The sequence below is a fragment of the Heptranchias perlo genome, chromosome 15 (genome assembly GCF_035084215.1).
Source record: "Heptranchias perlo isolate sHepPer1 chromosome 15, sHepPer1.hap1, whole genome shotgun sequence".
In the NCBI taxonomy this organism is placed as follows: Eukaryota; Metazoa; Chordata; class Chondrichthyes; order Hexanchiformes; family Hexanchidae; genus Heptranchias; species Heptranchias perlo.
In genome coordinates this window covers 49,335,884-49,359,973 of record NC_090339.1, presented here as the reverse complement: position 1 = coordinate 49,359,973, position 24,090 = coordinate 49,335,884, and the positions used below count along the sequence as shown (strand labels likewise).

The following is a 24,090-nucleotide window of genomic DNA, read 5'->3' as shown; positions in this document are numbered from 1 at the left end:
CAGGATCTTCTGCCAGCAATCCCAGGCATATCAAAAGTTGTTTATTCTTTCTTGCATTAAATTCTGGACTGAATTATCAATTCACAATGCATACAAGTATTCCAAAGTACTAAAATACAATTAAAGATTTATTTTACACAAGAACTGTATAATTGAATTTGGAACTGCATGCGTCAGAAATACATGGGCTACAGATGGGGTCTTTGAAGTCCTGTATCATGTCAACCTCACTTCTTTCCAGCCCTGACTAAAATTAACCTTGGATTTTTCCTCAAATTAAAAAAGGTCCTTCCTAATTTACATTTAATTTTTAATTAAAATATTTAATTTACCTTTAATACATATTTTTTGAACATTGCTTTAGCTAATTTGTTGAAAAGGCCAACCAAAAATGTATTAGATTACAATTGATAAACAGGATTCATCTGACTACCTTTGAGATTATTGCAGAGGGATGGCTACCAAGTACTAAGGTTAAAAAATGTTAAGTCTCTTATAAAGTTATTGCAAATATTTTACAGACTAGATTTAAGCACGATGTAAAATGTTTAAATTCCAGGCTATTTTTAGAGTCTTTCCAACCAATTATAATAGTTTTTTTTCCCCCTCGATAATGTGACACACCAAAACATGTACTGTATTTTTGCTTTTGTTATTTACAAGATACAGTAATGTGACTATGATAAAGTACTGAATCAGTGATTTATGGTTAGCCTCATACAGAAATATAAAATCTTACTGACATACTCCATGAATTATTCTGTTTGTAAAGACTGTTAGTAATTTGAAAATGTTCACTTTTATTAAACTGAGTTATCACTTATGTTAATCATACGGTATTACTGCTGCTTCACGGACTTATAAATGAGGAATTTCTTCTTTGCACAATCTGACCTCAGGGAAGTTGAGAACATTTCATCATGAACCAATGAAAATCAACTTTTAAGTATCCTTTAGCAAACTCAGTAGTGCCCCTCTGTTGTAAAGGAGGTAACAGTTGTAAGGCTAGTGGGGTACCAGACACAGTAAACGCATAAATATTTCAGTCAAATCAAAAACAAAACGAATGAAACAAGATTTTATTTGGACTGACCAATTCTATGAATACATATTCCAATTTTACAGATAAAATGTACTTTGACAACCCAACTGGTTACTTGTGAAACCATAACCACCATTCAGGCTTTGACTGAGAATATAGTGGGTAAATCTTTGAATGGTACACAAGAACGTCAAACATTTCACCACTTTCAGCAAAAGATTTTAGTTTAGTGTGCATTAGAAACAAATACATTTGTATTAAATAGTATTTATCCAATTACCAGAGTTTTCTGTCATTGGCTTTACACTTCATATAAGCACATCTTATAAACATAAATATATATTTAAAGATTTATACATCCGGTCAAGTTTGAATTTAAAGGACAAATGTAGTTTCTGTATACATGCACCAGCTTTAAATTAACCTGCGCATACACGATCCACTACTATATGTAGTGAGAAATAGAATTATTTAATGTTGGTCTACAGGATTGGTGTTTAGTCTAAAAACAGAATTTTTTTTTAAATGGTGAGAAACTATTAAATGTTGGTGTTCAGAGAGATCTGGGTGTCCTCGTTCAAGAAACACAAAGTTAGCATGCAGGTACAACAAGCAATTAGGAAGGCAAATGGCATGTTGGCTTTTATTGCAAGGGGGTTGGAGTACAAGAGTGAGGAAGTCTTACTACAATTGTACAGGGCTTTGGTGAGACCACACCTGGAGTACTGTGTACAGTTTTGGTCGCCTTATCTAAGGAAGGATATACTTGCCTTAGGGGCAGTGCAACGAAGGTTCACTAGATTGATTCCTGGGATGAGAGATCGAGTAGAATGGGCCTATGCTCTCAGGAGTTTAGAAGAATGAGAGGTGATCTCATTGAAACATACGCGATTCTGAGGGGGCTTAACAGGGTAGATGCTGAGAGGTTGTTTCCCTTGGCTGGAGAGTCTAGAACTGGGGGGGGGGGGCACAGTCTCAGGATAAGGGGTCAGCCATTTAAGACTGAGATGAGGAGGAATTTCTTCACTCAGAGGGTTGTGAATTTTTGGAATTCTCTAGCCCAGAGGGCTGTGGATGCTCAGTACGTTCAAGGGCTGAGAGAGATAGATTTTTGGACTCCAAGGGAATCAAGGAATACGGGGATAGGGCAGGAAAGTGGAGTTGAGGTCAAAGATCAGCCATGATCTTATTGAATGGCAGAACAGGCTTAAGGGGCCTTATGGACTATCCCTGCTCCTATTACGTTCTTATTTTCCACAAGTGAGGGACTCAAATAGTTCACAGGTGAAAGTCAAGAGCAAGTTAGTCTCACAAGTGGAACTAAACTGCGTATTTACATAAACCTCAATAAGGTATTTGGTTTCAAACCAGAGGTACCTATGCTATTATTCTAAATGTTTAAAATTAGCTTAGAAAAGATTAATGGATTGTAAACGTGACCTCGTAAGGGTGGAAATAAAAATATTACAGGTGTAAGTCCGCATAAGTGTTCTAAAAATAAAGCGAGGATTTAAAAATACTACTGTTTTACGTCAATTCTGGCGTTACCACAATAACCAGTTTTCTGATTTGCATGATTGTGTGTCAATTAAGAGCCTTATGTTGCTGACTGTACCCAGAGCACTTTATGTCAAATTATAGGTTCAGTCAGTTTTGCCATTTTGGGAAAAAACACACGGCTGAAAGGTCAAGTAAATTTACATTGTGACAGATGTTGTGGAGATCCATTAATCTCAGCATTTGTATAAGCACAGTTGCTGATAGTAGACCGCAAGGAGAACCAATATAATTTTTTTTGCTGAACAAAAGTCAGTCATAAACAAAGACAAATGAATGAAGAAGACAGTTATGCACTCGGAAATCTTACAGCTCTTGCAAAAATCTTGTACCACAGCCCATTTTTGCAGTTGTTAACCCTTTGTTTTAAAATGTGAGAAGAGTACAAGTAATATGGAGGGAGTGGTGGAGTCCCACAATGTGTTGATTTTTCCTTGTGACCATAATTTTAAAGGTAATTGATAAATTGCCTTGTACAGAGATTAGTGCCACAGCGTGCTGTGTTACGGAGTGCTAAACCTCCAGACAGAGTACAAGTAATATGGAGGGAGTGGTGGAGTCCATGCCATCAATTTCATAATGAAGCAGTGGTTTAAAAATGAGCATAAAACATTGTTTAGCAACAAACAGCTCTAACTAGTTAATTTTAAAATCAAAAACAGACTTGAAATTCCACTCTTCAAATATTGTCTCAATGCTTACTGTATTTATATAAAATGCCTTTATCAGCCATTTATTTTAAACACTTCCCATTATAAAGAAAGGTGGCTGAGTGGAATTACAAGGCCGCTGTATAGTAGCGTGTTCTTGTGGGTATCCTCTGCAATATAGGTGACCTTACACTTTCCTACTTATTTACACCACTAGACCACAATAAGAAAAGATGCTTTGGGTAACATTTGGATGCACACAAAACTTAAAACATTTTTCCTACTGTACTATATTTTCATTTTTATTTTAAGATAGATTTTTGGAACAAAATGCTGTTTCAAATAAAGTGGAAAGTTTTGTTGCAGCAAATTTTCTACATTAGCACAAATTGTTGAATATTGAGTCAGAGAAGAAATACCACATATCAGTCATGTTTACATTTCCTGGAATGGCTTGGGATTTACGGTGATCAATTGGCTGTTCTCAACTATTATTTATATTGGCAAACATGAGCAGAACTAGGATAATGCAAACACTGGTTTATCAGCACCTCATCCAGATATATGGCAGTCTGCAGAATTTAATGACTATCCCCTACAAACAGCAATCCCAAGCTTTATCTTGGTCTGGTTTGGCTCAGTACACTCACTCCTCCATTCAGAAGTACAATGTTCAGAGATGCAAGTTACTATAGTACAATGATCCAAGCAATGATCTGGATAAAATAATGCAGCAACATACTTTACAATACACAAACATGGGGTGATGGCAAAGGCACAAATCAAAAACATTTTATACAAAAAAAAAAGCTATTTTGAGCCAACATTTGATCGCGGTGTTGAAAAAGGAAAAACAAAAAAAAACATGTGCACACAACTTAATATTCCTAGATGCCTGGGGACCATATTGCCAGATTAACTGGGTCATTTAGTTTGCATCTATTACAATAAGTTAAAAACACAATATGACTCAATTACAGGGAGAACAATAAAAAGATTGTACAACACCCTGTTGTGGAAATAGAAATATGAAAAACCTCGACACAGTAATTTCAGAACTGGTTGCTCAGTTTGAATTCCTACAGATTAATACAGTGAGTTGTTCGTATACTCAAACTTCTCCAAAGGCAATTTAATTCAAGACTGCAAAATGAATCCACGTATATCAGACCACTGATGATCACAATGTGTTCATTTTTCCTTGTGACCATAATTTTAAAGGTAATTGATAAATTGCCTTGTACAGAGATTAGTGCCACGGTGTGCTGTGTTACGGAGTGCTAAACCTCCAGACAGAGTTAAAGATTGTTCACATGCCGAGTTCCTGATCTCTGGCAGGTTCATCTGGGGTAAAACTGACAAAAAGCCTTGTGCGGGGTTGTACAAAAATGGGGGAAGGAAAAAATCTCAAAGGACAGTAAACTCATCCTTTTATGCGTATCTTACCAGAGCAGTGCTGCCTTCTCTCCCAATTAAAAGTGACATAGGGATTTAATGTGAAGGAGAATGGAAAGCAGAGCTGGATGACTGAAAACAGATTTATGCAGAAGTATGGATGTTTAATGAACAGGGTGGCAAATAAATCTCGGCAATACAGTTGAAGAGATAACCCAAGAAAAAAACACATTCTTTTACAGCCTTTTTAATACAGATGATCTTTCATTAAAACATGGGCATGCTTTCTCAAATTGGTAACTAAGAAATTAGCAAGCCTCAGTTAAGTTGTTCAAGGTATTATAAAAAGGCAGTAAACAAAGTTTAAAAAGTGCACATTACTGGCAAATGTTGTTTGTGAAGGCATATGTTCAGCATTGCCTCATTCCCAAGCTAATCCCATTGTGCATTCTGGTATACCAAACATTGTCCCAATTAGAAGCAGTCACAATAGGTACTATGGTCTTGAATTCAGATACCAGCTCTCAGTATTTACTGAACCTATCCAAGTAAGGATTATAATAATCCTACTTCAGTCCACAACATACTCAATCATGGAAAAAGCAAGCACTGGTTTAGCTTCTCGTGACTATTCCGATACTTGGTCCGTGCTAATACTGATACAGTATTGGTTAACCACTACATTGCAGTAATTCACCAGTAATGCACTAACTCAACTGTAATGCACAACTGCTTCAAGTTTATATTTAGAAAAATGCATGGACGCTACTCAATGGAATCATACACTTGATCTATTTTTAAACCAGTTTTTTTGATTTGCTGTTCCATGAAAGGCCTGTCAACATATTAACAGGGTTACCAGTCAAAAATATTTTTGACCATTTTGTTACAAAAATAAAATCCTTCACTAAAAAGAGTAGTTTCATCAGCTTTGCTGTTCAAAATGGTCTACTTATACATCAGTACCTAATAACGCTTCCAGTGCAAAGTGCCAGCATAGTTTAATGTCCAGTATAAAATTAAAAGTTTTAACAAGAGCAATTTCCACAACCTTTCACACTGTTCAGAATCTCTTCTGATAGTTTTCTTCTTTCCTCTTCCTTAGAAGACACTTCTCTCTCTACTTCTTGACTGTAGGAACTTTTGTTGAACACTCTACTATTTTGTGTGTGCCACAGTTCAGAGTAAAGACTGTTGGTATTGTTCAGGAGAGTGAAATGGGTTCCACGTTCTGCTACCTTACCCTGTAGTGAATTACAAAGTCAGAAAAACACTGGCGGTATTGTATTTGATTTTAGATAAAGAAGAAAACTTCTAGTCAGATGTGATTAAAGATCCACTGTATGTATATAGTTTTAAATGAAATTCCTCCATTAAATCTATATTCTGGTTTGAATAAGTATAAAGCAAAATGTGACTATATTGTAAGCAGGTTTGAACTGCTAATTTCCTTGTTTGAAGTTGGTAACTAATATACAAAGAGTTAGGCAATGTAATAGAGGTTGTATTAGAATGTCAGTAAACCATCATGTGGAAGCTCCATCCATGAGCAACATCCACTTCTGATGAATACAGAGATGGTGGATTGACAGGTTATCAAACTATTCATGGTAGTGAAGCTTGGTAACCTTTTAATAAGAGCTCACTTCTCTATGAATTCTTTGCTAGACTACCTTTTTCTTATCCAGAAATATATACTTTTTAAAAAACAAGAACCCATTCTTAATTTTTCCTTTTGCAGGCTGCTGCTCACAACCATGTAAAACCTCTCCACACTGTCATTAAGATTGAACCATGATCAGATTGCAGGTGGCACAGGTGAGCAAGACAAACTATCTAATCTTTTACTCTTCTCTCTACTCATGATATAATGCCATATTATTGTGCTATGCAGCACCAAAGTTAAATGAATATGCCCTAAATACATCCACTACAGTGGTCAATCTATTGGCTTGGCTAAAAACTGAGCACGCAGGTACAGCCAGATTCCAATAGCAAAAGCCCTGGGACTCAAGTTCATGTCAGTTAACAAGGCGATGAGTGTCATACTTTCTTTTTCTTTTTATTCGTTCATGGGATGCAGGCGTCGCTGGCAAGACCAGCATTTATTGCCCATCTCTAATTGCCCTTGAGAAGGTGGTGGTGAGCCACCTTCTTGAACCATTGCACCATTTTGTGAACACTAGGGCAATGGTACTCATGTTGCGGACACAGAAGGCCACTTACAGCCTGCCTCCTTCATGGCTCGACAGACCTCAGATTCAGGTGTCCTGCAATCTCATTCACATCCCACAGTCTGCAAGCTGTCACCAGAGTTGGAATTCATAGTGAGAAAGAGCAAAGGAAGCAAAACTATCCAAGCATCCATTAAACAGGTGTTAAGGGCTCTATTATAATTACAAGATCAATAGTTTTAATGGAGCTGTATGTCGGTCCTGTAGTTGTTTTGTTTCCCCTACCTGAGTAGTGCCAGGCTTTCACTCAAGCTGCCTAGCAATAATTTTGAAATCAGGAGCTTAACACAAGAACTGCAAGTACAGTCCCAACTGCAATCCCAAGCAGTATTTTGCTCAAAGACTATCCTCTGTGTAGCATTACTGAGGATAGTCTTTGAGCAAAATACTGCTTGGGATTGTGGCCCTCTTCAAAACATTTGTGAGCAACACTGCTCTGGGGTACTCTAGTTATACAAATATTCTAAAATGGCAGAAGATGGAATTATAGCTTCCCTACCTTATCCAGAACCAGAATTTCATCTGCATCAACAATTGTAGTGAGCCTATGAGCGATAAACACAGATGTACGACGGTGCACCAAGTCCCTCATTGCACTGAGAATATTCTGTGGAGAGCAGAGTAGAATTGATTCCCTCATTGTTGCAAAGACAGTTGGATACCAAAAACTCTAAACTACATAACCTATAAATCTGCACTGGAACTAAGGAGTTTAAATTATTTATTTATAAATGAATCTAAGAATTGCCATTTTACTCTCAAAATTGAATTACCTTGATTTACAAAAAGACGTGTGATTCACATGGTGTGCAACAGAAACGAGTTATAATTGGGCAGCAGTGACCATAAGAGAGGTTGTTCTGCTTTTTTTGGGAGTGTGATATTTGACCAGAAACATCAAAAACATACCTCTTCAGTGATGGAATCCAAAGATGATGTAGCTTCATCATACAAGATAATATGAGGGTTTTTCAGAATTGTCCTAGCAATTGCAACTCTCTGCTTTTCTCCTCCTGAAAGAAACATCAGTTTAAGTTCACCTCAGGCTATGAATGACAAAGGGTCCATTTAAAATGGTTCAGTTCTTCCACAAACACTAGCCTTAAGGTTGAAGCAAAAAGAAAAAAAAATGACTTTAGAAAATAAAAGTTAAAAGACTATGTAATTTCATCATATTCCTCGTTGGTTTCATATAATGCCACATTTTAATGTGAAGGTTAAACTGCAAACTGTAGCCTTTGCAAGTTTTACAAAACAATAATTTACCATTGGTATCAGTTACAATCAGTGTGGTTTTATGCTACATTAGGGGATCCTGTCATTACATTCGGGCCATTCGGCCCATCAGGTCTATGCCGGTGTTTATGCTCCACACAAGCCCCCTCCCTCCCTCCCTCATCTAACCCCATCAGCGTACCCTTCTATTCTTTTTCCCTCGTGCTTATCTAACTTCCCTTTAAATGCATCTATGCTAGTCGCCTCAACTACTCCTTGTGGTAGCAAGTTCCACATTCTAACCACTCTCTGGTTAAAGATGTTTCTCCTGAATTCCCTATTGGATTTATTAGTGACTATTTTATATTTACGGACCCTAGTTCTGGTCTCCCCCACAAGTGGAAACATCTTCTCCACGTCTACCCTATCAAACCCTTCATAATCTTAAAGACCTCTATCCGGTCACCCCTGAGTCTTCTCTTTTCCAGAGAAAAGAGCCCCAGCCTGCTCAATCTTTCCTGATAGGTATAACCTCTCAGTTCTGGTGTCATCCTAGTAAATCTTTTTTGTACCTTCGCCAGTGCCTCTATATCCTTTTTTATAATAGAGACCAGAACTGTGCACAGTATTCCAAGTGTGATCTAACCAAGGTTCTATATAAATTTAACTCTGCTTCTTAATTCTATCCCTCTAGAAATGAATCCCAGTGCTTGGTTTGCTTTTTGCTGAATATCTCTATTTTCAGATCTTTCTGCTCCTCTATCCCATTTAGACTATTAACCAAGCACTATGTGGCCCCCTTATTCTTCCTGCCAAAATATAATACCTCACACTTATCTATATTGAAATTAATTTGCCCATTCTGCAAGTTTATTAATGCCTTCCTGTATTTGGTTGCAGTCCTCCTCTATTAACTATATCCCCCAATTTGGTGTCATCCGCAAATTTTGAAATTGCACTTAAGATCCAGAGTCCAAATCGTTTATGTAAATAGTGAACAACATTGGTCCCAGCACGGATCCTTGTGGAACACCACTTCCCACCTTTTGCCAGTCTGAGTAACTACCTTTAACCCCTACTTTGTCTTCTGTTTTGTAGCCAGCTTGCTATTTGTTCTGCTACTTGTCCCCTGACTCCACATGCTCTGACCTTAGTCATGAGTCTACCATGCGGTACCTTACTGAAGGCCTTTTGAAAATCCAAAAATATTACATCTACTGCATTACCCTTGTCCACCTTTTCTGTTACTTCTTCAAAGAATTCAATAAGGTTGGTCAAGAGAGTGACCTTCCCTTTTGAAATCTGTGCTGACTATTCTTCATAGTATTTTCAGTTTCTAGATGTTTTTCTATTACATCTTTGAGTAAGGATTCCATTATCTTTACTACCACCGACATTAAGCTATAGTTCCAGGGAGTGGTTCTATCTCCCTTTTTAAATGCTCACAGAGATTGGAGTGGGAAGGGAATTAGGAGCATATACTGTTTTACAAAAGAGCATTACATTGTATAACACTGACAAAAATAGAATTTTTGGCCTGGTAGGCTTTATGGTGTAAATAGCTAGAGTCTGAAACTGAAAGTGCTCCTTCACCAAGTATAAAATGACGGAATAGAGATACACCATCTTCAAGAACTAGACTGTTATTTATGGCTAACGAGCAAATAAAGGTTTCTCTTCTGTGGTTGGTGGGGGGGGGGGGGGGGGACATGGGTGGACTGAGTGATTAAAATATTAACATGAGCAGAATTCAGCATACCAAGGTGGCTCACCACCACCTTCTCAAGGGCAATTAGGGATGGGCAATAAATGCTAGCCCTGCCAGCGACACTCACATCCCATGAACAAATAAAAAAAACACTATTTCCTATTGTTGTCAAGTAACAAGGCTGTCCTACAGAAATGTGGAATGTTCCAGGAGAGGAAATAGGCCACATTCCATTGCTTTTTACCAAGGGAGATTGGAGGGATACATGTTTCATGTTCTGGCTGCTAATTTTTAGTTTTATATTAGGGTCCAATATCTGGTGAGGCACAATGAACTTTATTGGCTTTTGGAGGTCACATATTCCACATGAATCATACCTAGAAAAAAATTCACCTTAAGACTACATTCAGAATACCAAAGAACTTGAAAAGACTCATCTGAAGAAACTGATCTATTCCAAGAGATTAAGAAAAGCTAAACATAGAAACACAGAAAATAGGAGTGGCTGATCCTCTATCTCAATACTGTATTCCCGCTCTCTCCTTGATGCCTTTTGTGTCTAGAAATCTATCTAGCTCCTTCTTAAATATATTCAGTGACTTGGCCTCCACAGCCTTCTGTGGTAGAGAATTCCACAGGTTCACTACCCTCTGAGTGAAGAAATTTCTTCTCATCTCAGTCCTACCCCAAATCCTGAGCCCTCGTTCTGGACCCCCCCTACCACAGTGAAACATCCTCCCTGCATCCAGTCTGTCTAGCCCTGTCAGAATTTTATATGTTTCAATGAGATCCCCTCTCATTCTTCTAAACTCAAGTGAATACAAGCCGAGTCGACCCAATCTCTCCTCATACGACAGTCCTGCCATCCCAGGAATCAGTCTGGTGAACCTTCGCTGCATTCCCTCTATAGCAAGTATATCCTTTCTTAGGTAAGGAGATCAAATCTGCACTCAATACTCTAGGCGTGGTCTCACCAAGGCCCTGTATAATTGCAGTAAGACATCCTTGCTCCTGTACTCAAATCCTCTTGCAATGAAGGCCAACATACCATTTGCCTTCCTAGCTGCTTGCTGCACCTGCATGTTTGCTTTCAGAGACTGGTGTACAAGGATACCCAAGTCCCTTTATACATCAACATTTCCCAATCTATCACCATTTAAATAATACTCTGCCTTTTTGTTTTTCCTTCCGAAGTGGATAACTTCACATTTATCAACATTATACTGCATCGGCCATGTATTTGCCCACTCACTCAACTTGTCTAAATTGCCTTGAAGCCTCTTTGCATCCTCCTCACAACTCACGATCCCACCTAGTTTTGTGTCGTCAGTAAACTTGGAAATATTACATTTGGTACCCTCATCCAAAACATTGATATATATTGTGAATAGCTGGGGCCTAAGCACTGATCCCTGTGGTACCCTACTAGTCACTGCCTGTCACCCCGCAAAAGACCCATTTATTCCTACTCTCTGTTTCCTGTCTGTTAACCAATTTTCAACCCATGCCAGTATATTACCACCAATTCCATATGCTTTAATTTTGCACACTAACCTCTTGTGTGGGGCTTTATCAAAGGCCTTCTGAAAATCCAAATAAACCACATCCACTGGTTCTCCCTTATCTATTCTACCAGTTACATCCTCAAAAAACTCCAGTAGGTTTGTCAAACATGATTTCCCTTTCATAAATTGATGTGGACTTTGTCCAATCCTGTTGATATTTTCTAAGCGTCCTGTTATCACATCCTCTATAATAGACTCTAGCATTTTCCCTACTACTGATGTTGGGCTAACTGGTCTGTAGTTCCCTGTTTTCTCTCTCCCTCTTTTAAATAGTGGAGTTACATTTGCCACCCTCCAATCTGCAGGAACTGTTCCATAATCTATAGAATTTTGGAAGATGACAACTAATGCATCCACTATTTCCATGGCTACCTCTTCTAGTACTCTGGGATGCAGATTATCAGGCCCTGGGGATTTATTGGCTTTCAGTCCCGTTAATTTCTCCAGCACTTTTTTTTACTAATACTAATTTCCTTTAATTCCTCCTTCTCACTTGTCCCTTGGTTCCCTGGCATTTCTGGGAAGTTATTTGTGTCCTCTTCCGTGCAGACAGAACCAAAGTATTTGTTTAATTGCTTTGCCATTTCCTTGTTCCCCATCATAAATTCTCCAGTTTCTGACTGTAAGGGGCCTACATTTGTCTTCACTAATCTTTTTCTTTTTACATACTTGTAGAAGCTTCTACAGTCTACTTCTATGTTCCTTGCAAGTTTACTCTCATACTCTATTTTTTCCCCTCTTAAATCAATTTCTTGGTCCTTTTTTGCTGAATTCTAAACTGCTCCCAATCCTCAGGCTTGCTACTTTTTCTGGCAACTTTACAGGAATCTAATACTATCCTTAATTTCTTTTGTTAGCAATGATTGGGCCACTTTTCCTTTTGTGTTTTTGCACCAGAAAGGAACGTATAATTGTTGCAATTCATGCATTCGTTCCTTAAATGTTAGTCATTGCCTATCCACCGTCATGCCTTTTAATGAAGCTTCCCAATCTATCATAGCCAACTCACTCCTCATAGTTTCCTCTGTTTTGATTTAGGACCCGAGTTTCGGATTGGACTACTTCACTTTCCATCTTAATGAAGAATTCTATCATGTTATGGTCACTCTTCCCTAAAGGACCCTGCACAACAAGATTATTAATTAACCCCTTCTCATTGCACAATACCCAATCTAGGATAGCCTGTACCCTGGTTGGCTCAAAAACATACTGGACTAAAAAAAACATTTCGTACACATTCCAGGAATTCATCCTCCACAGTATTATTGCTAATTTGGTTTGGCCAGTCTATATGTGGATTAAAGTCACCCATGATTACTGTAGTACCCTTGTTACATACATCTCTAATTTCTGTTTGATGCCATCCCCTACATTAAAAGTTGCATTTTCTGCACTGTTTTGAGGTTAACCACAGTAAACCTAACAAATGGATAGATTAACCCCTTCTGGACTGGTTCCAGTTCATTTATACAAGTATTGCGTTGTTTAGTAAATCACCTATGATTTTGCTGCGGTGAATCATTTTCATTTGTAAACAGTAATTTAGCCTATAGAGTGCGCTCTAGCATGGTGAATATTTACTACCTTCCAATTTGATAGACTTTGTGCTTTACGTCCAATCTGTGCTCCAGCAAGCAATGTACCATGATTGCGGTCAATTGTTAGATTGGGGCTATGCTAGATCAGTGTAGCAGAAAGTAAATGACTAAAGGTTCCAGTTTTTAAGAGACACAGTCTGCTTATATGAGGAAATGGTGTTAACAGGAAATATAATAGTTGATATCCGAGTACTACTTATGGGAAACAATGCCTTTCTCTTCCTTGAGCACATAATTTAGGCTGATATTCCACTGCAATTCTCAGGGGATGTTGGATTGTCAGAGCTGCTATCTTTCAGAGACGACAACAAACTGAGGTTGCATCTGCCTACTCTGGTGGTTCAGGGAGACTCCTGTAGATGATCAGAGACTTCTATTGGTATTCTAACCAATACTGATCCCTCAAATTGATATAACTAGAATAAGTTATTGATTTAATTTAATTGATTTTATTGAATAGGTTATTGATTTAACTACCGTTTGAGCAGCAGTGTCAGCACAGAATGACTGCCATGTTTGCCTACATAATAAGATACTGTCCTTCAAAAGTTATTCACTGTGTGAAGCACTTTAATGTATTTAATGTGATCAGGAGCTCTATAAATGCATGTCTTTGTTTCCTGAGCTGTTTCTTCCCTTCCCACACTGATTGTGTGTGTTCCCTTCTCTGCCTTTCTGTTCCACTCTTCTCTTGGTGTGACTGTCATGCTTCTTTCCATTGTTTATCTCCGTCTAACATTCTCACACTTTTCCCATCACTGATCACTGCTTTTCTCCTTCTGTAAATCTTCCAACATATCTGTATGGCTCTCACAAGCACCATTAAAATGTATTCAGTTTTTATGTTTTATCATTGTTAAAGTTCAAGTTACGCATCAAGGTGGGAGCCAACATGCAGTGGTTCTGAGATGATTATCAGGATTTATTTATTTCAATAGTGGAAAGGAGATTTTTCCAGACATAAAAGTCATCTCCTAATTGTCTTCGGCTGCAGTCTAGCATGCTGAGCCCAGGAAATATCAGCAGGAAAATCCAAGTAAAAACTACAAGCTCTGGAAATGGACTTGGGCTCCAAATTGTCAGATATGAGTAAAGGAAAGTTATAGTCTGTATTTCTAAGGTAAAATAGTGATTTGTTGATTTATGAATATATTTGAGCTGGTTAATGAAAACTTTGCAAATGCGAGACATTTTGCATATGCTGTACTCTGATGTCGGATAGATATTTCTTCTGATATTTTGAAGTGCAATACTTTCCCACACCATCAGATACAATAGATGCAATAGTTAATTGTGTAAATAGATACATAAAAAGACAATAATATAGTTACAATAGTCAATGATTTTTAAAAAGTAAATGATCTTGCGTCATGCTACATTTTGCAGTGTGATAATGCATGTGGAACTGCACATTCCATGCTTTCTTTTAATTAAGTGTTCATTAAAAAATTGTACTAACGATAGTACTGATTAGGCCAAAAAACCTAAGTGGAGAAGATTTAAAATAATAAAATGAAAAATGAATGGAGTCAGCATCTTGTGTTCACATCTTCACTGAGCTTATTTGAAAATGCTTATTACAGGACTGAGTACTGGTCATTTAAGAAGTATTTTGGTAAAGTCCACTGAACTACATTTTACATCGGCACAGTTAACGAACCTGTTTAATTCAATTTAATAGAAAAATGTGCTACCCTTCCTCCTCTCCCACATTAGATTGTCCCACCACCATTTCCATTACTTTCCTGGCCTTTTAGTGTCTCCATTCTGAAGTCAGGATTGTTTGGATCCAGAAACTTATCCAAAACATTTGGAATTGACACTGGTTGTGGATAAGAGAAGTGCTTTTGCAGGGCAGGATAAGTTTCACTTATCAGGGCAGATAAGTGCAACATATAAATTTATTGCTGGTGACAGGATTACTTGCACATGTTTGAATAGGAGAGTATGGAGCAGTTCAAAATAGTCAGCGTGAAGAAACAAGTTGTCTGCTTTGACAGATTAGAAACACATGTATCCAATTGGACTACATTTCTTAGCCACTGAGGATCAATGTGGGAATTGCATGAACAAGCTTTGCAGCAGCAGGGGTATAGAAATAATGACCCAACTATATCCCAAAACAAGATTAAGCCCCTGAAATCTATTTTTTCCCTTTTAAAATGTACACTGTAATGTTAGTGGGAATCATTTTCACTTGCAACAGCAGACACCAATATACTATATGTAATCAATGCACAAAGATATCCACATTAAAGGATTAATAATTGTGTAGTTACTGCAAGTTTATCAAATGCACAATTATTGAAATTAGTTTATATAAAATTAATGCATAAAATCTTAAATTTTGCTGAAATAGGAAAACAAGCAAAACAAAATTGTCTCCTCCTCCCCAACATGAACACATATAAATGTATTTATAAGACAAACATTTTCAGATTTAATGGATTGAATGAGTTAACTAACATTTTCTATAGTCAAGTTTTTTTTGAATGTTAAGCTTAAAAATCTGTATTTTGCTAGTCACCTAACATTACTTGTACCGGGAGGGGGGGGATGGGGGTGGAATGGGTAGAAAATAGAAGAAAAACAGTGTACTGGAAATGGGGGGGGGGGGGCGGGGAGAAAGAGGGGAAAACAGCTGTCTCCAGTTAGACAATAATGACAGCTTCCAAAAATGTACAGTGCAAACCATATTTGATCAGTAAATTTAAGAATTCTATACCTGTTAAACACTACAAACAATATCAAGCCTAAAAAAACCCTTTGTGAGAGCATTTTTCATCTGATGGAACATCTAGACAAAAATGTTGCAGAGATCTCTTTTGGGTGCAGTTTTTAAATCCTCAAATGATTAGCAGGCAAGGCCGATTCTACTAGCAGAGTTTGTCTAAGCTAATGTATTATGCAAAGCCATTCCTGATTCAGGGAAGCAAAAGTGGCAGCTTAACTCTGAGGTGGGGTCGCAATCGGACTCTAGAGTGCAGTGATGCTAGACCTCGGGGAGCTATCCTCAAGTGTGCAGCCAAAGTGGATTTAAAAATTGCTGAGGGTTCAGTTGCACTACTGATCAGAAAACAGTAGCCTCAAAGTGTGATTCACAACTGGCAGCAACCAATCTATGCTGCACGCTGCCATGGCTGCAGACATGTTCATTTCGACACAATGATAGAAAAGTTCGATACGACTTAACTCTTGGTATCCAATCCTACTGCTGACACACTATGTTTCCTACTTTACCTATTCATCTCCACTTGCTAAGTCCAATGGAAGCTAGAATAACTTGGCTCCCAATGATTAAATGGTCAGTCAAAAGTAGTAATATTTCCATGTATGTAAGTCAGACAATCTCACTGGTAGGGAGCCCCACCTAGTGGCCTGGCTGAAGACAAAAGCTTAGAAAGCATATTCAGCAAGACATCAATCCACTATTACAAACATTAACCCAGCATTTTAACTGGTGCTCTTGGCTGTGCACTCCAATCACAATCTCTGGTCTTCCTTTAACTCACCTGAAAGCTTCAGTCCACGTTCACCAACCTGAGAGTTATAACCATTTGGCATTCGGAGAATGGAGTTGTGAAGGCCAGCAAGCCTAGCGACATTGTATATTTCTTCTTCCGTTGCATTAATGTTCCCATAGCGGAGATTATAGAAGATGGTGTTGTGGAAAAGGACAGCATCCTAGAAATCAAGGAAAAAAAGCAATTCCAACTTTAAATGTACAAAAATACTGAATGATAGTTAAACACATTTATATTACAAGCATAACCTTAAATTAAAATACTTCTTCCACATTCATACCCATATTAATCTCGAATGCTTCACCGTTATTCAGGAAGTATTCCTTGCCTGATCTTCAAGGATACATGTTAAAAATTATGCATACAGATTCACCATTTCTTGGAATAGAAATTGATGTATGACAAAGACATTTGAACTTCTTTACTCATTCGGTATAGTCTCTGCTGCATTATCCAGGGATAGTGTCAGGCAGACACACAAAGAAGATTCAGGCTGTGGCAAACAGACGAGTTAATTGTAAAAGCAAAAAGTAAACAATATTTTAAAATGCCAGTTTGACTCCCTGTAAGCATAAAGACAACAAAGGGGACAGTTACATAAGAGTTTTCACTTGATGAAAACTAAATCTAGTACGGTGCTAAATTTCAGTCACTGCTAAATAGTCTTGTGCATTTTTATATATTAAGCATATGAACAAAAATTAATGAAAATCATGTACCATAAAATGGACAAAAAAGCCTCACAGAATATTTAATCTCTATCAGTCATTACCCTTTCATCTATTTACTACAGAAAACCCACACTAAACAAATAGTTCCTTAGCCACCATACAGCCAATGACTAATAGGAGACTACCAAATCAAAATGGTCTCTGTACTCTCAGGCACAATGAGAGAAATAACTATTTTTCACTCATTTTAGATAATGTCATCTCTATTATGACAACTGATGCATTATCGTTTATTTCCATTTACTGACGTTACTAAAATTTGTCATTTGGTTATATCCATAATATAAACTAAACACATGCAATATGCATCCAACACACACCCAAATTCATAGCTTATGACCAATGCAACTTGTGTATTATTTGGCTGCATCTAGCTGTTAGATACACGTTATATCTAACAGATTTCAAATGTGCTTCTTCTGTTTGTGTGTGTTGCATAGCAGTTATACAAAGAATCCCTGATGAAGTCCAAGGAAGCACTTTGTCGTCTAAATGCAGGACTCTATGGCTACCATCAGGCATAAAGACATGAAATACATTGAACAGGACACGTCCAAAATGATTCCCGTTAACGGCAGTCTGGGCTTGCTCCTGCAATAGTTCCAGGATGCTTACTGAGTAAGAATAGCATATCCTGTATGCAGTATACATTATGTACATCTATCTTGCTTTAGTTTTAAAAACATTTTACCAAATAAAGTTCTGAAATAGGTAACTTGGACTCAAATTTAAAACTCACTTTGTAAGCTGTACAAAAGCTTGTTCTTCAGAGAGTTTATGTAACTTGTGAGAGCAGCAATATGCAAGAGATGGTGGTGTATTCAAGTGTGTTTTTTTGGGTGGTTATTATAGCTCATTATAATTGTAATCAATTTTAGTCCCTTCTATTTCTTCCCCTGAAAATGCTTTCTCGAGGCATGGTTCCACAGACTTCAGCGACCCTTCTGTACAGCCAAGTGGCCATTCTTAATGTGTGAACATAAACAATGAGTTGTAGTAGGATATTTGACCATAGTGGACATCACAACCAAGCTTAATCCTGTTCTCACCTGTGCATTCTCCAGCAGTGCAGCTTCTGTACGAAGCCTGCAGCATTTAAACACTCCATCTAGTGGACTGCCCAAGACTTCAATCTATTTCATAACTCAAAGATGTACTAAATCTACATCATAAAGAGTTGTTACATACAGTTTACACATTTTTGAATCCTCAGGAGATTAGCATGCAAGGCGAATTCCACAAAAACAGCTAATCATAGCTAATGTATTTATGCAGTTAAATTATTCCAAATCAGAAAAACAACAGTCTACCATCTGTCATTGCAGTCAGCTTCAAGTTGGGCTCCCACTTTCAGAAGTTAAGATTGCCCAAAGCAAGAATAATTCAAACCATTGCAGTGCTACCAAAAGCATTTAACAATTTGAAATTGGGCTGACAATTTTCCTACGGCAATGAATTTCATGCTACTTACTCATTTTGAGAATGACAATTGTCCTGTGAGTTATTACCATATGTCAGTTTGCATTCCCCCCCCCCCAAAGTCTATAGATATCAAATCTACATAGATTCAGACGTTCCTTCACTTTGAAGCTACATATTGCGGCTGCTTAAACAGAAACGTTAAAGACACCTAATGCATTTTGAGAGGACATTAGAACACTTATAATTATCTTTACCTGTGGTACAACGCCAATGGTTTTCCGCAAGCTTTCCAAACTGATGTCTTTAATATTCTGACCAGCCACATAAATGCTTCCTTTCTGAGGTTCATAGAAGCGGAACAGCAACCTCACTATTGTGCTTTTCCTAAACCATAAGAAAAAATTTGCACAATTATTTAAGACATTTACACGCCTTTGTAGAAACATGAATGGATCTACAATAGTAACAATGGTTATTAGTAAGAGATTCTTTTCCATGACTTATAGAACTATAAACCTCATTAACATGCTTTGCCGTAATTATTATTTGCACGTTTGGATGATAACTGTACATATATAAATAATTGTATTAGGAAATTCTGTTTCAGATTTACTTTTATCAAAAAGAAAAAAAAATTCCAACCTTAGCTTTAAGATCAGTACCACTGCTACTTCTATATAATGATACAAGATAGAGATAGGTAGCATTGAACTTCACTATAATAGCTTGATAATGATCAGACTGGAACCTTCAAGCTTTTGAATGACCTTTACCTGAAATAAGAGATTCAGGAGCAGTTTGATCCCCATCAAGCCCACCATTTTGGATGAGTTTAGTCAAAAAGATAAGCTTTGAGAAGGCTTTTGAAAGTAGTGGAGAGATAGAAGAGTTTAAGTGAGAATGAGAGAGTGTGTAGGTTCTGACACCAATGGAGGAGCAAAGGAAAGGGGCAATGCACAAAAGACCAGAGTCAATTGATTAAAGCCTGTGGAGGGATCTTAAGACCAGGACTTTATTTAAATTAAACATGTTGGAGCGGTTAACTACTGATAGATGAATAACCAAAACAGGAACATTAGATTCTGAAAAGCTAATTTTAAAATAAGGTAAAAAAGGAACAGAAAATGGCATTGTCCAGGGAACATCACTGACTAGAAAAGTCCTAGGTTCAGTTTCTCATCAATATTGAATCAAATATCAGCGGGGCAGAGCAGGTCCCTGGGCTAAAAAGAAGTCAACGAGGGATCCCATTACTGATCGCTATTCGGTGACGCCTGCTCATAGGTGAGAGAGAGAAAAAGAAAGCAAGATAGAGAAAGAGAACAAGTGAGACAATATGCAAATGCGCAAGAGACTGAGGAGGAATAAAGTGGAAAAAATGTCAAAAACAAATCTAAATAAGACTACAAGTGTAAACAACCACCTACCCTGAACCACTACCACCTACAATTGCCACTTTCTTCCCAGCAGGAATTTCAAATGATACTCCATCAAGGACTTTTTGACCAGGAATATATTCAAAGTAAACATTGTCAAAAGTGATTGTAGATTTCTCAGGAGTAACCTGAAGTACTGGAGCCATTTCCTTATCCTAAAAAAGCCCAAAAAACAGCAAGTTACATTACTGAGCTGGGAGCCACACTCAGTTTTTTAAAAAAAAAGTCATAATATGATGACTCATCAGGTTTTCCACCCAGAAATGAATGACTTAGGACTGGTTTGGACATTTGAAACAGCTTTTAATAGAAAGATTTTCAACTTATACTATATTGCTACATATATATAGTAATTTATGGCTAACAACCCAGAACTTATTGGGAGTCCTACATCACTGACTTTCAGAACTGTACCACCTTACCTTAATCTTTGTGTCAACGCTTAGCAAGGTAAACAAAGTGTTCATGTCTATTAGCGCCTGCCGTGTCTCTCTATATACGGTGCCCAGAAAATTTAAGGGAAGAGACAATTGGAAAAGTAGCCCATTTACCATCACCAGGTCTCCTACTGTTAGTGTACCTACAAAAGAATGGGATGTTACAATAAATTCCTATATAGATTTAAGTTCATTTCAACTTTGAGCAAGACAAACAAAATGTTTGAAAATTATCTTTTAAAATTTAGGAACAATGTTTGCATTATCCAGTTTAAGGTGATGAGTTTAACTAAATGTTTAACTTAATGGGAGTCTATTAATCTGAATTCATCAATTACTGTTTTGTTAATTCTTAGCTAGCCTGCTAAAATGAGCACCTTGCTTACTAGTGTGGCCCTCGATCTGGGCAGGAGGAGGATGAATGGGAAAGGCAAAAAACAAACAAGCATCCCATGCAAAACTATGCCTCTAACACAAAATGCAGCTTTAGCAGTTCTTAAAAATTAATTCTTGGGACATGGGCGTCGCTGGCATTCTGGCATGTATTGCCCATCCCTAGTTGCTCGAGAAGATGGTGGTGGGCCTTCTTGAACATGGCATGTGGTCTGTGTGTGACGGTGCTCCCACACTGCTGTTAGGTAGGGAGTTCCAGGATTTTGACCCAGCAACAATGAAGGAACAGCAATATATATCCAAATCAGAATGGTGTGTGACTTGGAGGTGATGGTGTTCCCATGCACCTGCCGCCCTTGTCCTTCAAGGTGCTGCCGAAGATCCTTGGTGAGTTGCTGCAGTGCATCCTGTGGATAGTACACACTGCAGCCACGGTACTCCAGTGTTTAAGGTGGTGGATCAGTTGCCGATTAAGCGTACTGCTGCATCCTGGATGGTGTTGAGCTTCTCAAGTATTGTTGCAGCATCACCCATCCAGGCGAATGGAATGCATTCCATCACACTCCTGACTTGTGCCTTATAGGTGGTAGAAAGGCTTTGGAGAGTCAGTGACTGCTTCTGGACCATCCTTACTAAAGGATACAAGTATGGAGGTGGCAAAACAGTAAAAGACGACAAAAGCAGTGGTCAGATCTCTAATTCGAAATGCGACACCATTTTGTGTGTTTGGCTAAACTGTAACAGCTAATGTTTTAACTATATGATTGTTTAGAAATTTGGCGCTTTGAAGCACATCAATATTAGATTATACCATTTTTTTCTCCACTTTATTTGGATCAGTTAAAAAGGGACATTGTCATTTTGTGAAGGAGGACAAGGTGAATGATTACACTCGAACACTGCAATCTTTTACAAAAAATTCGACACCATCATTTTTCAAACTCTTGTTATTGAAATGAACCTGTCACATATTGGGTACGAGTAAAGAGACATGCTTACATCAGGAATTTCTGCATTGCAAGCCAAATCCCTGATGTTATGTCCATTTACTAGGTAAGAGTTCACTACATTTTCAGATCAACTGCAGGTTCATTCCTGCTGATACAGCAAATAATCTGAGGACTTTTCTTCTGGATTGGCGGCTGATAAAATGAAATACAGTACATCTAGAAATGTATTATTCAATTAATTCTATTTTCCAGAATTGATAAAGGGAATGGTAGGAGGGGAGAAGGGAAGCACGGTCAAAGTATTCCTAAATAACTTACCCCATATGATTAATGGAATAAATAAATTATTCTTGCGCTTGTTAGGAGCACTAGAATTGCCTCACTTGCCAGCAGCCTGCTGGATACTCATGACCTGCCACATTGGGTCTTAAGCCTGGAGGTCAACCACTCTATTGGCATGCACACCAATTCTGTCAGTGAGTCACTATTCCCAGAGAAGCACAGAACGGTATCCTTCCAGGCCTTTAATGCACATCTGTACTCCTAAGAAAGCCAGTCAGTCAGAGCTACGGCATGGGTGTTGGGCAGCCCTCACCTGAGACCCAACACGGTGGGTTTTCCAGCAGGCTGTCAATGAGTTATATAAGTTGTAGCTTATAGCAGAAAGTAGGAAAACTACTCAAAAAAATATATAAATTGATAGCAGGAGGTGAAGAACTTTACATGAAATGATACCCCACCCAAAAGCAGAGGCTATAAAGCTTTGAACATATTTGCCAGTTTAACTGCAGTACCTGCCAGGATTCCTTGACTTGCAAGTAACATGATCCCCGTCAGACCAAGGCTAAAGATAAGATTCTGACCAAAGTTCAGTACTGCAAGGCTCGTGGTAGTCTTCAGAGACGCATCTTCATAAGTCTTCAAGTACCCATCATATCTCTCTGCTTCATACTTCTCATTGTTGAAATACTGTAATAGGAATTTAAACTATGGTATTCTTTCACCAATTGAGAACTGGTTTTGAGTAATAAAAATTTACTTTAAATTTAGAGCAAACAAGATACTTATTACAAAGCACATACATTTATGAAGTGTAACTATATGGAGGATTTTCTTCAGAATGTAATGCCTCTTTCCAGTGCTATACACTCAAATTATTACCACCTTTTCCACAATTTTCTGCTCTGTTCTTCTCCTGAAGGCATTGGCTCCTTGCCAGGGTATGTTTCCATTGATGCCAGACAGCTTGTGTTAGCTCTCCAAAGTGGCCATTTTTCATGTGTACGTTGGCAGGCTATTTAACCACAGGGGGCATCACAGCCAAGACCAATTTTGTTGTCATGCAATGCCCGCCTTCAACAGAGTTCACTGGATTACAATCAGGAGCAGGAACCCTGGTTGATTTTCTCTTCCCCCAACCTATGGGCACCAAGGGCAATTGTTCCCCACCTGCCAGTGCTTCATCTGAGATCAACTAACTGACTTGGGGCCAAACCTTGGGGCCAAACCTAGGAATTCCCTAGTCTGTCACTAACTTAACCAGTTAAATCACTGAGGAACCTTTCACTCATGTTTATTATGTGCCCCACCATACACCATTTGCCATCTGAAAGTGTAGACAGACAATTAGTCACAGGCCTGAACAAAGTAACTGGCTCCCAAGGAGGTGTAGGACAGTGCCCTTTTAGCTTCCCTACCAGGGGGTGCATTGTCACCTCTAAAATAGAGACGTTTTCAGTGTGGTGTAGAAGTCCTACTACATTTCTACCAATGAACCTTGTTCAGAAGAGGGTTTAACAGTCTAAGACACAGGTCTCTACCAATGCTATACCAACATTTTGCCAAATGTATCTTGCAGCAAGGCCAGCATTTCCATCCATCAGCCTGGCAATGAACTAAAAATAATGAAATTGCCAAATTCACCCATTCAAGTAGCTTTTGCATCCCAACCACTGATTCTGAAGCAACTTTGACAACCACACTTATCACAACTAGATTGTCTCAACACTGTTAGACTGTCCAAAATAGATATTAAAAGATCATAAACTTTGAAATACATAATCTAAATAACTCAGTACATATGGGAACAAAATGAAATGCAAAACACATTGTGTAGTGTAGCTTATGCTAGAGGAAATGGTGTCAATTATTTCATAACATTCTACAGTATTGAGAACTGTCATTTGAAAAGAGGGGAGGAACATGGAGTAACAATCTAAATTGCATACTTTTA

The 24,090-nt window shown here is 38.0% G+C and overlaps 1 protein-coding gene across 1 annotated transcript in view; it reads right to left on the bottom strand.

Annotated features, from left to right (window-relative positions):
• Nucleotides 1-1,062: 1,062 nt before the first annotated feature.
• abcb7 (ATP-binding cassette, sub-family B (MDR/TAP), member 7) overlaps nucleotides 1,063-24,090 on the bottom strand; it is a 49,303-nt gene continuing 26,275 nt past the window's right edge. The window contains exons 9-16 of the mRNA XM_067997188.1: nucleotides 22,652-22,826; nucleotides 20,500-20,657; nucleotides 20,069-20,232; nucleotides 18,896-19,025; nucleotides 16,477-16,648; nucleotides 7,788-7,891; nucleotides 7,378-7,485; nucleotides 1,063-5,888 (exon numbers count right to left, since the gene is read on the bottom strand). Coding sequence (XP_067853289.1) covers nucleotides 5,673-5,888; nucleotides 7,378-7,485; nucleotides 7,788-7,891; nucleotides 16,477-16,648; nucleotides 18,896-19,025; nucleotides 20,069-20,232; nucleotides 20,500-20,657; nucleotides 22,652-22,826 — 1,227 coding nt within the window. The 3' untranslated portion in view covers nucleotides 1,063-5,672. The remainder of the gene's footprint in view (nucleotides 5,889-7,377; nucleotides 7,486-7,787; nucleotides 7,892-16,476; nucleotides 16,649-18,895; nucleotides 19,026-20,068; nucleotides 20,233-20,499; nucleotides 20,658-22,651; nucleotides 22,827-24,090) is intronic.